General features: G+C 42.0%; 1 protein-coding gene across 1 annotated transcript in view; it reads right to left on the bottom strand.

Moving 5' to 3' along the window:
• The window catches only part of DLGAP1 (DLG associated protein 1), an 828,057-nt gene that overhangs the window by 312,899 nt on the left and 501,182 nt on the right, over positions 1-13,976 (bottom strand). Inside the window, exon 4 of the mRNA XM_024580349.3 lies at positions 2,995-4,023. Coding sequence (XP_024436117.2) covers positions 2,995-3,951 — 957 coding nt within the window. The 5' untranslated portion in view covers positions 3,952-4,023. The remainder of the gene's footprint in view (positions 1-2,994; positions 4,024-13,976) is intronic.

Here is a 13,976-nt window from a genome sequence, read left to right as displayed (position 1 = left end):
TAAAGCAATACAACTGAAAAAAACAAAACCCTCCCTCTCTCAAATTCCCCAAATTTGCTTCTAAGAATGAGCTTATGGATGAAAGTATCCCATAGGAGCTGGCAGAAGCTGGCTGCGTCTCTCTTTCTGGGAGGAGCTGGCTCAGGACAGCAGATTGTTCCTTTCCTCTAAAGCAAGAAAAGACTTGGAGAGACTGTACGGTTCTCGGGAGTTTCCCATTCTCCTGCCTTCCCTTGTGAACGTCCAGCTCCTTCTCTTTCTTTAGAGAACTCTTCATCCTTAGCACACAGGTTGGGGCGAACACAGGGTTCTACATGTAGTTCACTCACTAAACATATTACCTCCCCACACTGAAATACAGGTTTTTTTCCATGTGAAAGTCTTGCACAGAAATATGAGCTCAATAAACATCAACATTTGTTAAAGAAGATATGACTTTGCTCTCAGTTTATATTTAAAGGCTTGACTTATCGTGGTTTAGGGTTAATTATTGCCCAATGTAGAATAGAAAGTATTAATTTTTTCAACCTTTTGATAATTTCAGAATTAAAAACAAATGTGCTTTGGCTATTACTGAGGAGGAAGATGAGAAGGGGAGCTGAGGAAGGTGGGATCCATTGCAGTTAACGTTTTATGTCTATAGCTGGGTGATGTTGGGTGTTTATTTTACTTTTTTAAAATACCTTTTTATAAGCCTCAAATATTTCATTTAAAAAATTGGCTTAAAATGAAGTAAATACTTTGAAAATAGAATTTCCAAAACTTTGTTAGAAGATCTACTAGCGTGCTGGTGCTAAAGCCTATACTTAAATCTTCAAGTTTTCATTCTCATTTTACTACAGAACTTCAATAATATGTTTACTTAAAAGATTTTTTTTCTCCTTGCTCAACATTTTCACGCCCCTGACCCCAGGGCTGTGCTGGGGTGTAGAGGAAAGGGCTACTTTGTATCACAGAGATCTAAGTCTGAGTCTCGCTTCTGCAATTTACCAGCCATGTGGGTTTTCTGTCTTGTAAAACCAGAATATTATTATAGCTAACTCTCAGAATTATTATGAGGATTAAATAAAAAAAACAAATGTGAAAACATTTGCTACAGCATCTGGTACATAGTAAATTTTCAATTAATATCAGCTTCCTTCTTTCTTTCCTGATCCTTCCAGTTTTCACCCCTACTTGAGCTTTTTACTTCAGAAAGTATACAAAAGAAAGAGGAGTAAGTTTAAGGTAGGAGGAATATAGACAATTATGCAAGCATCATGAAAGCATTTTGTGACCAACAGAGGCTAGTCCCAGATGCATGTAGGATATTCTTCTTTAATCTGATATTTCTCATCTAATGCCATCACTACTTATTAAAGTCCAATTTTTAAAAAAATTGTTTTGTTTTTGCTGCTAGTCACAGAAATGTTATAGACAAAATATTCTGTTCTAGGGCTTCTACCTTATTCATTATTCATTCTTTCTTCAAGACAGATATTGTTATAAAAAATACTTTATTCTCAGGGGTGGATGAGATTTGTGTGCTTAAGGCATTTAAAAATTTGTAAGGCAAAATTAAAAATTTATAATATATATCCCTTATAATACCCATTATAATATCAATAATAAGGGATATATATTAAGAGGTTTGAGTTCTAGTCCTACCCCTGCCACACACTGACAGTAGGACCTACTAAATCTCTACCTTTCTTTGAGTATAGTTTTCTATATGCAAAGCGAGGAGGTTGGATTAGATGATCTCTTTAGCTCTGGCTCCGGCACTATCACTTTCAGTGGGAAATACTGACCATGTAGTTGTGTATTGTTTGTGAACACTACGCCCATGTTGGTGGTTCCTCCTGAACTCTGGGAATGGGCTCTGGCACTGTCCCTGCCCATTGACTGCCAGCCTAGAATACTCTCAGGGCTGGTGGAGGCATGTCCAAGGGAGCCAGGTTTGTCAGGAGCAATTCAAAGACAGCAAGAAGATAAACTCAGGTGAAGACTTTTTTTCTCCCATTTCTTAGATCAGAGTGGGAAATGATTATGTCATGCTTTCATAGTACAGTAAAAACTTTTAAAAAGATGGGGAGAGCAGGAAAAAACAGAGGGAAAAGACATACGAGGGTCACTTATGAAGGGCTGCACCTTGGGAAAAATGGCAATACTGGAGGAAAGAGGTAGGGAAGGAAAAGACCCTTTCCCTGCTACTTTTATCCAGGTGAAGTCTAGTTTAAGTGAACTGGAGGGCAGTAGGAAAAACAGGAGACTGTGGCAGGGGAGGAGCGGCCTGCGGTGGGTCTGTACCTGTGTGGGATTTACACACCAACACGAATTGCATTTCGTTGTGTGGATGCCTCCCCTTTTTTCTTCCTCATCTCTGTTGTCCTAGGTCTCTGCAGTTGTGCTTGTGAGGTCCCTAAACTGGCTCAATCTCCACCTTCTCAGGACTCCAAGCAGCATCTCCATGCCCTGGGCTCTGAGGGCGGGGGCTCTGCTGGGCGTGTGGTTCATGTTGGTGCTGGTGTGACAATTGCAGTGGTAAAGACATAGATCAATTTTCCCCAAAGTAATAACTTCAGGTGGAATTTTACAGCAACAAAACAAAACAAAAACAAAGAACAACTCTAGATAGATGTAATTAAACTCTTTCCAAAGTTCCAAAGGTCATTGTTGATTTTTGTAAAAAGGTGGATTTATTTTAAAATTCTGTGCAGACTTCCCTTTCCTCTCCTCTCTATCCCATGATCCTTCAGACAAAAGAAGAACACAAAACATTAATAACTCCTTGCCTTTAGGTAGGTATGCCTTTCAAAGTCTTTTATATATAGTAACTCAAGATAACTAGATGAAGTTGGTAGCAGGTGTGCTTCCTGATAGGCGCACTTAGCCACAGAAATGTTAAACAATGTCCATGCAGACAATACACAGTAGAGCCCAGACTATAACCGAAGACACCACACAATTAGCAGGTACAATTTCTAAACATCCATCACCCCCCAGAAATGGTACCTGAAGGTACTGGCAGGAACGTTCTTGTTGACACGACTCTGACTTCACCATGGCCTGGTCCATGTTAACTGAAGCTTTCTGGTAAACTTCCCGGGCTCGGCTCACCGTCAGAGTGGAGGACCAGGCGCTCTTCTTCAGGAGCGGTGCGTCCAGATTGACCGGCAGGTTGGCACAGGTGGAGCACTTCACGTCGTTGTTACTCCGGGAGGCCTTGACCGCCTGCTCACTGATAGTGTTGTAGGTCTCCATGAAGTACTGCGAGGCCGAGCGGTCGGGGCACCTGCCCATGGTCATCACGCTTGAGGGGGCGTGGTAGATGCACACGTCGCCGTCCAGGTTATCATCTGAGCTCCACCAGCCTGGGGAGGTGTTGGGCCGGGCCTTGGGCTCCGGGCGCCGCTCCTTGCTCTTGCTGCGCTTGCCATACCTCACGGTCTGCGTCTCGTCGGGGCTGGCTTTGCCCCCGTTGATGTTGCCTTTGGATGGCCCCTCCAAGGAGTGCGACTTGGTGAAGAGCTTCTGGACCGAGTGGACCAGGTGGCGGATGCGGCCAGGGCTGTCGCTCCGGTGCTCCACCGCCGTGCGCTTGTACTGCAGCGTGTGGTAGCCATCCCGGTTGAGCGGCAGCTGCCTCTCAAACTGATCCAGGAGGTTGGGGGGGAGGCGATTGGCCTTGGTGGCCAGGGTGCGGGGTACCAGGGCGCACTCGTCCTTCAGCTCCTGCTGTGAGTTGTAGTGTCTGCGCGGAAAGGTGCTGCTGGCCAGCGGGTCGCTGAAGGGGCCCACACACTCGGCCTGGAAGGAGTTGCGCTGAGTGTAGTAAGGGTGGTCCGCCGGGTGATGCTCCACCGGGCTCAGCAGATATGGCTTGCGGTCTGAGTGGTGCGACAGTGAGTCACAGGCGGAATCACAGGTGACTCCGTGGTGATGGCTGCGGCTGCCCGATAATCCTTTCATTGCTGATGGGGTGCAACCGCGGGGGTCATGGACTCCCGGTGGTCAGGTTCCAGACCCGTCTCCCGAGAAGACCTGGGGGAACGAACAAGCGGGGTGGGGGGAAATTGTTAACGCATCCTTTGGTAAGTAGATACAGTCCTGCTTTGCTGTGCTATTTGCTACTGCGTTTATTTTCTGGCACAAGAACCTACTACTGTCCCTAAAAGCAGCTTTAATGCATCGGTGCAAAAACTCTGTCACCTCTGTAGGGTGGGAAAGGTGGCTCCAACCAGACATGGGGAGTCTGTAGGGAGTAGGCTAGGAAACCTAGAAAACTACAGCAATGCTAAGTGTTTTAAAGTTATGTGGAAGAGAACCCCTGTCCTTTCCCTCCATGATTCCAATAACTGGTTGTATCTTCCCCTCGCTTCTCTGATTTTATTCTCAACTGTATGTTAATGGGAAATCTAACACACCTGAAAGGCTCATTTTCTCTGGGAAGCCTTTGCTGATACTCCTTTGCAGACAGAACTAGTTCCCTTTTCTGCTTCCCCAGCGTCTATTCTCTCAGCTCCTGTGGAATTGTTTGTCTTGGGCGTTCCGGGCATCTTCAGTTCCCTGCACACTGGCCTACATCTTAGTCACCTTTACATCCCTCTCCCAGGCCAGCCATCTAGACACATGGTAAGCATTCCATAAATGTGAATAAGAAGGAATAAGTAAATGAGCGTGCTGGCACCTTATAATTCGAGGATATATCTATCTTCTGTCACATGCTTTCCCCTTAGAATTCTGCAGTAACAATCACAGCACAGAAGCAGCACCCACCCCCAAGCCCCTCGTGGTAATCAGAGTTAAAAAAAGAAATGGTCTGGCAAATAAAGCAGAGCTGCAGAGAAAATCTGCCCCTTTATTTCTGTCATCAGAGGATGAACAAATCGAGACCAGCTGAAGAACCAGTAAGTTTGAGTCAGCTAGTCTGAATATCATGGCAGCTACTCTTCCCGGTTTAAAAGTTTCTGGTTAAATGTTCACAAATGATTTTGAGACGGCCAAAGGGAAGGTCCTCGAATTGTTCCTGAGAAATGGAAACACGTGGGGCGAAGGGGCAGCTCAGCCTCGGCGAGAAGCAGCTCCTGCAGATCCAGGTGTGGGAGCTCGGTTCATTGAGAGCCCAGGTCTTCCCCAGCTTCAGTGACTGAGGCTGCTGTTCCACCAGGCAGAGGACTTTCCTCCTCTCACAGAGTGTGTTCTTCACTCATTGACCAAGTTCCTCTTGACAGCTTGAGATTTTTTTTAAAGCTTCCCACGATACAAAATTATCATATAAAGAGTTTTCCTGAGAGAAGATCATAAAAGTTCTTATCACAAGGGAAAAAAAACATAACTATGTGTGGCAGTGGATCTTAACTAGACTTACAACTGTGATCATTTTATAATACAGTTGACCCTTCAGCAACAGGGGTCTGAACTGTGTGGGCCCATTTAAGCACAAATATTTTTCAATAAATACAGTTGGCCCTTCGTATCTGAAGGGTTTATGTTCTCAGATTCAACCAACTATGGATTGAAAGCAGTATTTTCACATTCCCAATTGCGATTTCCCAACCTCAAGTTTCCAACTGCAGATTGAATATACTGTTCTAGATCCACAGTTGATTGAATTCATGGATTCAAAGGGCCGACTGTAGTTACCTTTTTGGGGAATCAAAGGTATACACAGATTTCATTTGCACAGGGGTTGGAGCTCCTACCCCCCTATATTGAAGGTCAACTGTGTATATAGATATTGAATCAGTATTTCATACACTTGAAACTAATGTGATGTTATATGTCGATTATATCTTTAAAAAAAGTTTTTCTGAAAAGCCAGTGTGACTTGCCAAAATATAACAAATGTCATTTCATATACTCAGAGAGGGAGGGATAAATGGTTTAAGCAAACAATAATAACAACAAAATAAAACATACACATGGTCTAATGAAGAAAAGCAGGGATCTTTGAGAGTCAGGTCTTATCTATTCCATGGGACATACTGTATGTGGGAGTTCTTATAATGTTGCAAATCTCTATCAATGGTTAAGAAGATGCTATTTTCTTTCTGGTCTATCAGTTTCTGGATTAATCACTCAAGAAAACTGATGGGAGGTTTTAATTACCAGATTCTTTCAAAAATTGATTAGCCTACTAAATAAATTATGAGCTCCTTCAGGGTAGGGATTATATTTTACCCATCCAGTGCCCCCAAAAGTGCTTGGCTGATCATGGGAACTAAGTGAAATATTTATTCAATCAATTAATGCATTAATGCAAAATTTCCCAGAATGGCCTCTACTGTGATTCAAGTCACATCTATTGAAAATGGAAAGATAACTGTGTGGCAAGGAATGGGCCGAGCCAGGGAAGGACGGGACTATCTCACAGGCATTCCAGGGACCAGAGGTTTTCAGAGTGAGGCAGGAGGGAGGCTGGTGAATGCTCCTTTTGCCACCCTCCAGCTTTTGAGTCTTCACGGCCTACCCCAAAATACCCCACCTCTGTAAGTTCCAACTGCCTTGAGGTAAAAGTTTGAAGACTTTGCCTGGCCTTCTGACTACACAATTGTCAAAGAGAGGACACTCTTTGCAAAGGAGAGAAAGAAACCAACATCTGAAGAGAAAAAAAGGAAAGCAGGACTCATGATACCTGTGGATCAGGAAGAACCTGTAAATCAAAACTTGCCCTCTGAGGACAGACTCGTGAAAAAGGAACCTTTATCATAAAATACCCTGGCACTGCTTTGTGTTAAGTTATGACCCCAAGAATAGTCTGTGGCAAGGATGGCTATTAGAGGGCTAAACACAAGTTTCTAGTAAAACTATGGCACAAACTAATTTAGATGGGAAAATCCATTGTATGAGGGAACCTTGCTATATAAAACAAGTCCTGTTGAGGACATTTTTACTTTTTAAATATGGATTTAAACATAAAAAAGCAAAAACAATAATCTAGTAGGATTACAGTCATATAATAAGTCTTATGATTACATATAAAAGAATCTCAATATAAAAAATCATATGAAACAATGCTTCAAACTTCCCTTCTGAAGAAGCTAGGGTCTTGGGTAGATATTTTCTGCTAAATAAACTGTGAAATTGACAAGAGATGAAAACATGAATTATACATATTTACTCCAAAATATATAAGATTATTTGAATCATGTATTTAATATTTAGTTATTTTTAACAGGTAAACAGCATTTCATGTAAGATAATGTTACCTGAGGACAAAAGTGAACAAAGAGCTCCTTTAAAGCCATTAATGGTGAATTAGTTACATGATGTAACCAATGATAACTTTTGTAATGAAACATACTGTGATTTTTACTCAAATATAACTGGGCTATTTTCAGCAGATTGACAAGCACTTATTTTTACTTAGAGGGTAATAAATTGCATCCTTGCAATTTATTGCGATAAAAACATATCCTTGGGTGAAGATTAAAATTATGGTTGTTGTTCTCCTAAGTTGAATTTTATTACCAGACAACGTGTCCTGACTCTTGGGTCGGAAAATTTGTTGACTGTACTGGCCATCCCGAGATGAGCTGTGAATGTGAGATGTTCCTGTTTCGGGGTTTTTTTTATGGCATTTCATCACCTGTACAGATGATGACCAAAGCAAGAACGATCCAGCGTGGTAAGGGAAATTCTCAAGATACGTGATTTATTAGAGTCAAAGAAAGAACAAACAGACCACGTATTAGAAGATGCTGACAGGGGAAAATGGTCTTGCAAAGCTGGCAATCCTTTTCGTCTTGATTTCTGTGCATGTCTTTATTTAGAGCTGCTGTTCTTGACTTTTCTTTCCTTACAGAGAGAAGAGCCACGTGGGGGGCTCCACGCTCTCACTCAGTGAGGACTGACAGCCAGCCCATCATGACTTGCTTTAGGAAGAACCATGCGGGGAACTCTGCCCATGAGAACAGAGAGCATTGTGTGCTGGTTTGGGGAGGCACCAGGAAGAAGAAAACTCTGCAGATCTCTTCAGGGTCAGGTGGCTTTTTCAGTTTCCCTCCATGTGACCTGCCCATGCCAGGTATTAATAGTTAACTGAAGAGAAAGAAAGGATTCCCTGTTGAAGAGTATAAAATAATCCCAGAATATTGACTTTGTTTTTCAGTCCCCTGTACATTGTGTATACAGATGACTAATTCTGGCTAATGGAACGTAATTAGGAATAGCATATGCAATTTCTGGAAAGTGTCTCTAATGTAAAGGCATACCCTATTTTTTACGTCTTTCCTGGCTGAATGCAGACCCAAAGGCTGGCTGAGCAGTGATCTCATATGTGAGATAGGGCTTGTAATTTGGAGCAGCACAAGATAAAGGACCTGGCCGCGGTGGAGAAGCATTTCATCCCTGGATGTGGACCTCCGCATCTTGTGTATGTGGGAGAACAGACGTTTATCTTTGTCTATGCCACTGTTATTTTGTTTGCCAACACTTCATCTGAACCTGTTCCTAAGTGAGATGGGGAGTCAGGGCCAAACCCTGGAGAGCCTTGTAAGCTATCCTGGTAAACAGGACTGTACTCGGCAAGGGGCGGTGCTTCAAGGGAGTGATTGAAACCAGACAGTGACAAGGCCATACCTATACTAATATTTCTCTACTATAGCTAGAGACTAGACCTAGGGGTAGGGAGAGGCAAGAAGATCTAAAAGAAGCAGTTACTTCCTGCTTGGGCAGTTCATGAGAGACCATAAGAGAGGATGGAGGACCTCAAAAAGGGATGAGATTGTCCTGGCCTGTGGGGGCTGTGCCTGTCTCAGGCCTTCTTGCTCATACAGGTGCTTTGCTACCACAGCTTAAACACACACTTTTTCCAGAACAAAATTCTCTGTGACATCGATGCAGACTTTTTATTAGTAATTTTCCCTCTATTAATAGTAAATCTCCATTCTATGTGGATTGAGAATGAAGAACTATGTGAATGCACAGACTTATGATTTAAAATAAAAAATAATTAAAAAATAAGGTGATCGTTCTAATTAATATATTATTAAAAAACAAAACCATGCCACTTTAGGGTAAAAGTACACAGAAAACTTAACAGAGGTGAGAGTGCACAGTGGCTAAGGTCCACTCTTTAGCTATTTTCTGACCTTCTGCATTTATAGCTGCAAAGGAGAGCTGAATGCCATTTTCTTTCATGTTTTCAAGCTTCCCTTCTTGAAGTTTTCATGTGTTGTATACTTAAAATCATAGAAGCACCATTAGGGCCATTTTGAATAAGCACAGTCTGAACTACACAGGTTATATTGCTCAAGGCACAATGCTAAGCCATTTCCTATACACAGAATGTATTTTGGCTTTTCATTAACATTAATTGCTATCACAATCATCTGCAGTTAGATTTTGCTTGTGAATACCTCCTTCAGCCAGTCGGCTCCTATAAATAAGTGCCTTTGGATCATTTCCCTTTCAAAAGATATGGCATTGTACAAAAATACCCCAAACAACACCCCAAACCTCCACTTTGGTCACAGTAGGTAGCGCAGTTACAGTTGCCTTTGTCTTTATACAAAGCTTTAAAAGAGTGCTTTCATTTCTGTTTTTGAGCATAAAAAGGTGAAAGGGGGTATTCCTTGAGATATGGTTAGTAAATCATTAATATTGGTATATACCTATTGCTGTTTGAGTGAAAAATCACAACTTGGGAGGGGATTTTTATTTGAAGATAATCCAGGCAGAACATTTGAAAATGTCATGATAGTGTTTTTAATTGACACAGGTGGGAAGGTGAGTCCTGACTATGTGACCTTGGAGACATGCTCCCCATGGGACTGTTTCCATCCAGATTCCTAGGAGAGTGTATGATGATCTCAGCCAAGCCTGCAGATGGGTTCCCCTGGCAGTTGCTAAGAGAATGTGGTCACCTTGACCAATGATGGCTAATAGCTCTTCAGGGGGCACTATGAGCAGGGTGACACCCTTTCTTCTGGGAGTAAAACAGATGTCTGCAGAATTTTCACACAGAAGAGCAAACATCATCAATGTCTACTCAAAAAAGAAAGTGCAGAAAAACATGCAAACCATTGGACTGTTCTAGGAGAAATAGGAATGAGGATATAATAAAATTGTTTAATGGAATACAATGACAGCCATGATGGAAGGTAGAAAAATGCAAACACAATGCCAATAAAAACAACACAATAATACAACTTGAAAAGAAGTTAAAATAGCCTCTGATGAAAGCTGAGTTATTTTTGTCTCCATCTCTCGTAACTAACTGAATAGTCTTGTGAACATGTTCTGGCTCATTCTGGACAACTTGCTTCACAGTCAGGCTACATAGTTGTTTTCGCTTCTGTTTTTGTACCTGAATCAAAAGTTTTCTCTTATACCTTCCTTCTTTTATTTTTAAAATATTTTTTGTATATAAAATTTAAGAAGGAATGCCTTACTGTTTATTAGTTATGTTTGGTGCAAGTAACTAAAAGAGTCAATTATTGATCTTCTGTGGTAGTGGGCAAGTCCTGTTTCTTTATTTTTTATATTGAATAAATTTTAGTGAATTATTTAGGGTGACACTGGTTAATAAAATCCCACAGGTTTAACGTGTGCAAGTCTGTAACGTATAACACATCCTCTGCATATTGTGCTGCGCATTCACCGCCCAAAGTCAGGTGTCCCGTCACCATTTATCCCCCTCTACCCTCTGTCCCTCCCCCATCCCCTTTCCCTCTGGTAATCACATACTGCTGTCTGTACGTATGAGGTTTTCTTTTCCTTAATCTCCTCGCCTTTTGAAAAAGGGTAAATTCCTTTCTTTTAAATGCTGTTGTTTTTCTTACAAAATTTGCTGTGCTAATTTATTTTACTGAGTGCCTGTAGTGAGCCCCTTTTGTGGTAGCTATTCAGCTGACACCTGCTTTGGGGAATTATTTTCCCTAACTGCAGCATCTGCTGACAACATCCTGGCTAGGAACGTTGAAGGCAATCACCACATCCTCTGAGCCGACTGAACTGGATTTGAAGACCCAACTCAGGGGCATCCAAGCAGAGGCTTAGCTGAGTTAATCAGATCCTGGCTCCTGGAAGTTTTAATGGAAATGTTGCTAGAATCACTCAACCCTGGTGCACTTATCTACAATGTCAAATCAAGGAAAGGGACAGTGTTGGTCCCAAAAGAAGCCAGAGCTGTTTGAGACGGAGGGGCAGCAGAAACAAGGGCCCTGAAGAGGAGTATGTGTAAAGTGAGAGAAAAGAAAATCTGCAGAGAGAAGCAGGTCCAGACTCCATAGCCCCAGGGGAAGAAACAGAGAGAATCTGCCCAACAATCTTTTAGGTCTAGTCAGGCCCAGCTTCCTGCCCAGTGTGGCCAAGAACCTGTGGTTGTCTGTGGCAGAACCATGGCAGGCCCACAAAAGCATGTCCATCCAGTAAGGGGCCCTCCTGCCTAGCTGGGACAATTACAAGCACGACAGAACCGCCACCAAGGTGCTCTATGTCCCAGAAGGGCCAAATGTGAGTCAGTCTCCGAAGCAGCCCCATCAGAATTTGCTAAGGTATCTTTCTATGTTTTTAATTTTTTTCTCCAGTTTAAGTATTTATTGGCTCTAACAGGCTATGCATACTCATTCAAATTTTACATTTGCTCTTTCAAAACTATCACCAGTGCCTACATGCATGCATGAGAGACAGAGGTGGTCAGACAGCACACAGAGGGTGAAGAGAAGGACAGTTTCTGCAGCCGGCCATTTTTAATGCCCTGTGGAGCAGGTGAGTTCTGCCTTTCCTGGCACCGGAAATAACTGCTGTTGATGGGAATTAGATTTGTAATTCCTCAAACACCACTTCTTTCTTCTGCTTCCATCTTCACATAATTTTTAAAGGGCCTATTCTCCCACTTCACCTCTATAGCTTTTTCCATCTTTGTACCAGTCTTTCATTCCCCTCTAGACCTCTACATCCAATCTTAAATTTTAAACAAACAAATTCTTCTCCACTAAACTTTCCGAAAATACTTCTGCTGTGTTAGAGAGGAAAACACAATGACACTCATTGTCCCTAGGTTAAAAGTCGTTTAGTTTTGACAGATAAGGATGTTAGCCCGGAAGAGAGCAGGCAATATGTTCTTTAAATGTACTGGACATGAAGTCAAATCAAATCGATACATATGAATTTAATTCAACATCTGTTTATTAAATAACTATTGTTCCCATACACTAGGTACTGTGAAAAGAATTAAGGATTCTTAATATCCCTCCTCCAACTTCCTGTCTCTCAAGTTTTCTCATTCCCTTACTCCCATTTCCACTGCTCTCAAATAGCTCTCGTGATAATTTCTTCCATTCTTTGGTCCCTCAACTCCTCCCTTTTTTTCAAGTTCCATCAGCCTCTTGGGTCCCACTTTCTTCCCTTGTCAGCCCAGGAGACACATCACACTGAACATTCTATGTTACCACCTGCTCCGTGGTCCTTCTGTCCTATCTATTCTGGACAATGTAAAACCAAGGACAGATGCCAACATCCTTCTATCCTTCCACATGAGGGCTGTGGAGTGTCACTGGAAATGAGACTGATGCCATGACAAATTCCCTGGGTCCAATCTCAGTTCTATTCCCAGAGTTGATTAGGAATAGCATCATGGGTCTCCTGCTTCTTCTGTTCAGGCTATTTATTCTAAGCTCTCGGCTTCACTCATTATTTCTCATCTGGACTTGGTTGGAAAAACCAAGATAGTAACTAGTAAATACTAAGTGCATAAAAAAGGAATGGTCCCTCTGCCTCTAGTAACCATAACAACTAGAAACATTTTTGAGCACCTACATACCAGGCACATGTTGACCACTTCAAACAATATATGGCAGGGACTGTTCTCTGCATAAGGACACAGACTATTAGAGATTAAATAACTTGTCTGAAATCATACAGTTAGTAAATTTTGAATCCAGCATGCTCTTAACCACTATGCCTAAATGACTTTGTTCTTATCACCTCTATCATACACACACTCTGCAGTATTTCCATAATACTAACAGCATGATTTATAATGTGATCTTTGTTATCTGATTGTGCCATTTTAGCTTTAAATTCTCCCCAGACTCCCTACATGTTTATGATATAATCTAACCTTTGAATATGACCCAGAACAGAGACCTTCATGATCTGCCCCCCAACTACAAGTCAACCTTGTCTCCCATCACCCCACCCCTTACACCAGCAATACTGGCCTTTGTATTCTTCCCCATATGCCACCTTCTCTTTGTGCTTCCTGCTCTCTCAAACACTGACTTCCATTGACTGAGCAAATTCTTATTCATCCCTCAAGAGGAGGTACCAATATAGCCTCCTTTTGAAACATTCCCTGTGCTAAAGGAAACATGGAAATATGAGACTTTACCTAATTTACAAACTAGTCAAGGAAAAAAAGCCCACATACATGTGAAACAATCAGAAAACAATACAAGTCAAAATCTAATCAAGCAAGCACTAGATTGTGTGGTATATATTGCACCAAGTAAAGAGGTTTTGAAAAAAACAAATCTAGAAGGCGCCAAAGTGAAGAAATTCAAGACATTTCAGTTTAGGAGGCTTAGAGAGTCCAGAGCAGCACATTCTGCATAGAGGAGGTTCTTAGGGCAGTGTGCAATGCCTGTTCAAGTCTAAACATTCCATCTCGCCTTTGGCTTTGTGATGCTCCCATGTCTACTTCTGCTTCTGTCTCTGACAAAACCATGCAAATGGAAGTCAGATCATCTGGGAGCTGCAAGCCTGACTTCACTGTTAAGATTCCTTTCACTCAGCTTCTCTTTGCTGTTAAGCCACTGGCCTGTGAAAGGGAGTTATAAGAACAGGTACTCATGCTTATGTGGTTTTTATTGTTGGTTGTCATCTATGCTTGCAAAGAATGTCTTCTGAATGAGGCGTCATGGGGGACATCCCTCTCTGGTCCTAGTAATAGCAAGGCTGTGTGGTTAACAACTGCCCTTTAATCTTGCAGGCACTGTAACTCTTGTACTGTGAATACATTTCCACTTATGCTTTGAACACCATGAAGT

Source organism: Desmodus rotundus, chromosome 10 (assembly GCF_022682495.2).
Source record: "Desmodus rotundus isolate HL8 chromosome 10, HLdesRot8A.1, whole genome shotgun sequence".
In the NCBI taxonomy this organism is placed as follows: domain Eukaryota; kingdom Metazoa; phylum Chordata; class Mammalia; order Chiroptera; family Phyllostomidae; genus Desmodus; species Desmodus rotundus.
Note: the sequence above shows the minus strand (reverse complement) of the source record. Positions and strands in the feature narration are given on the sequence as shown.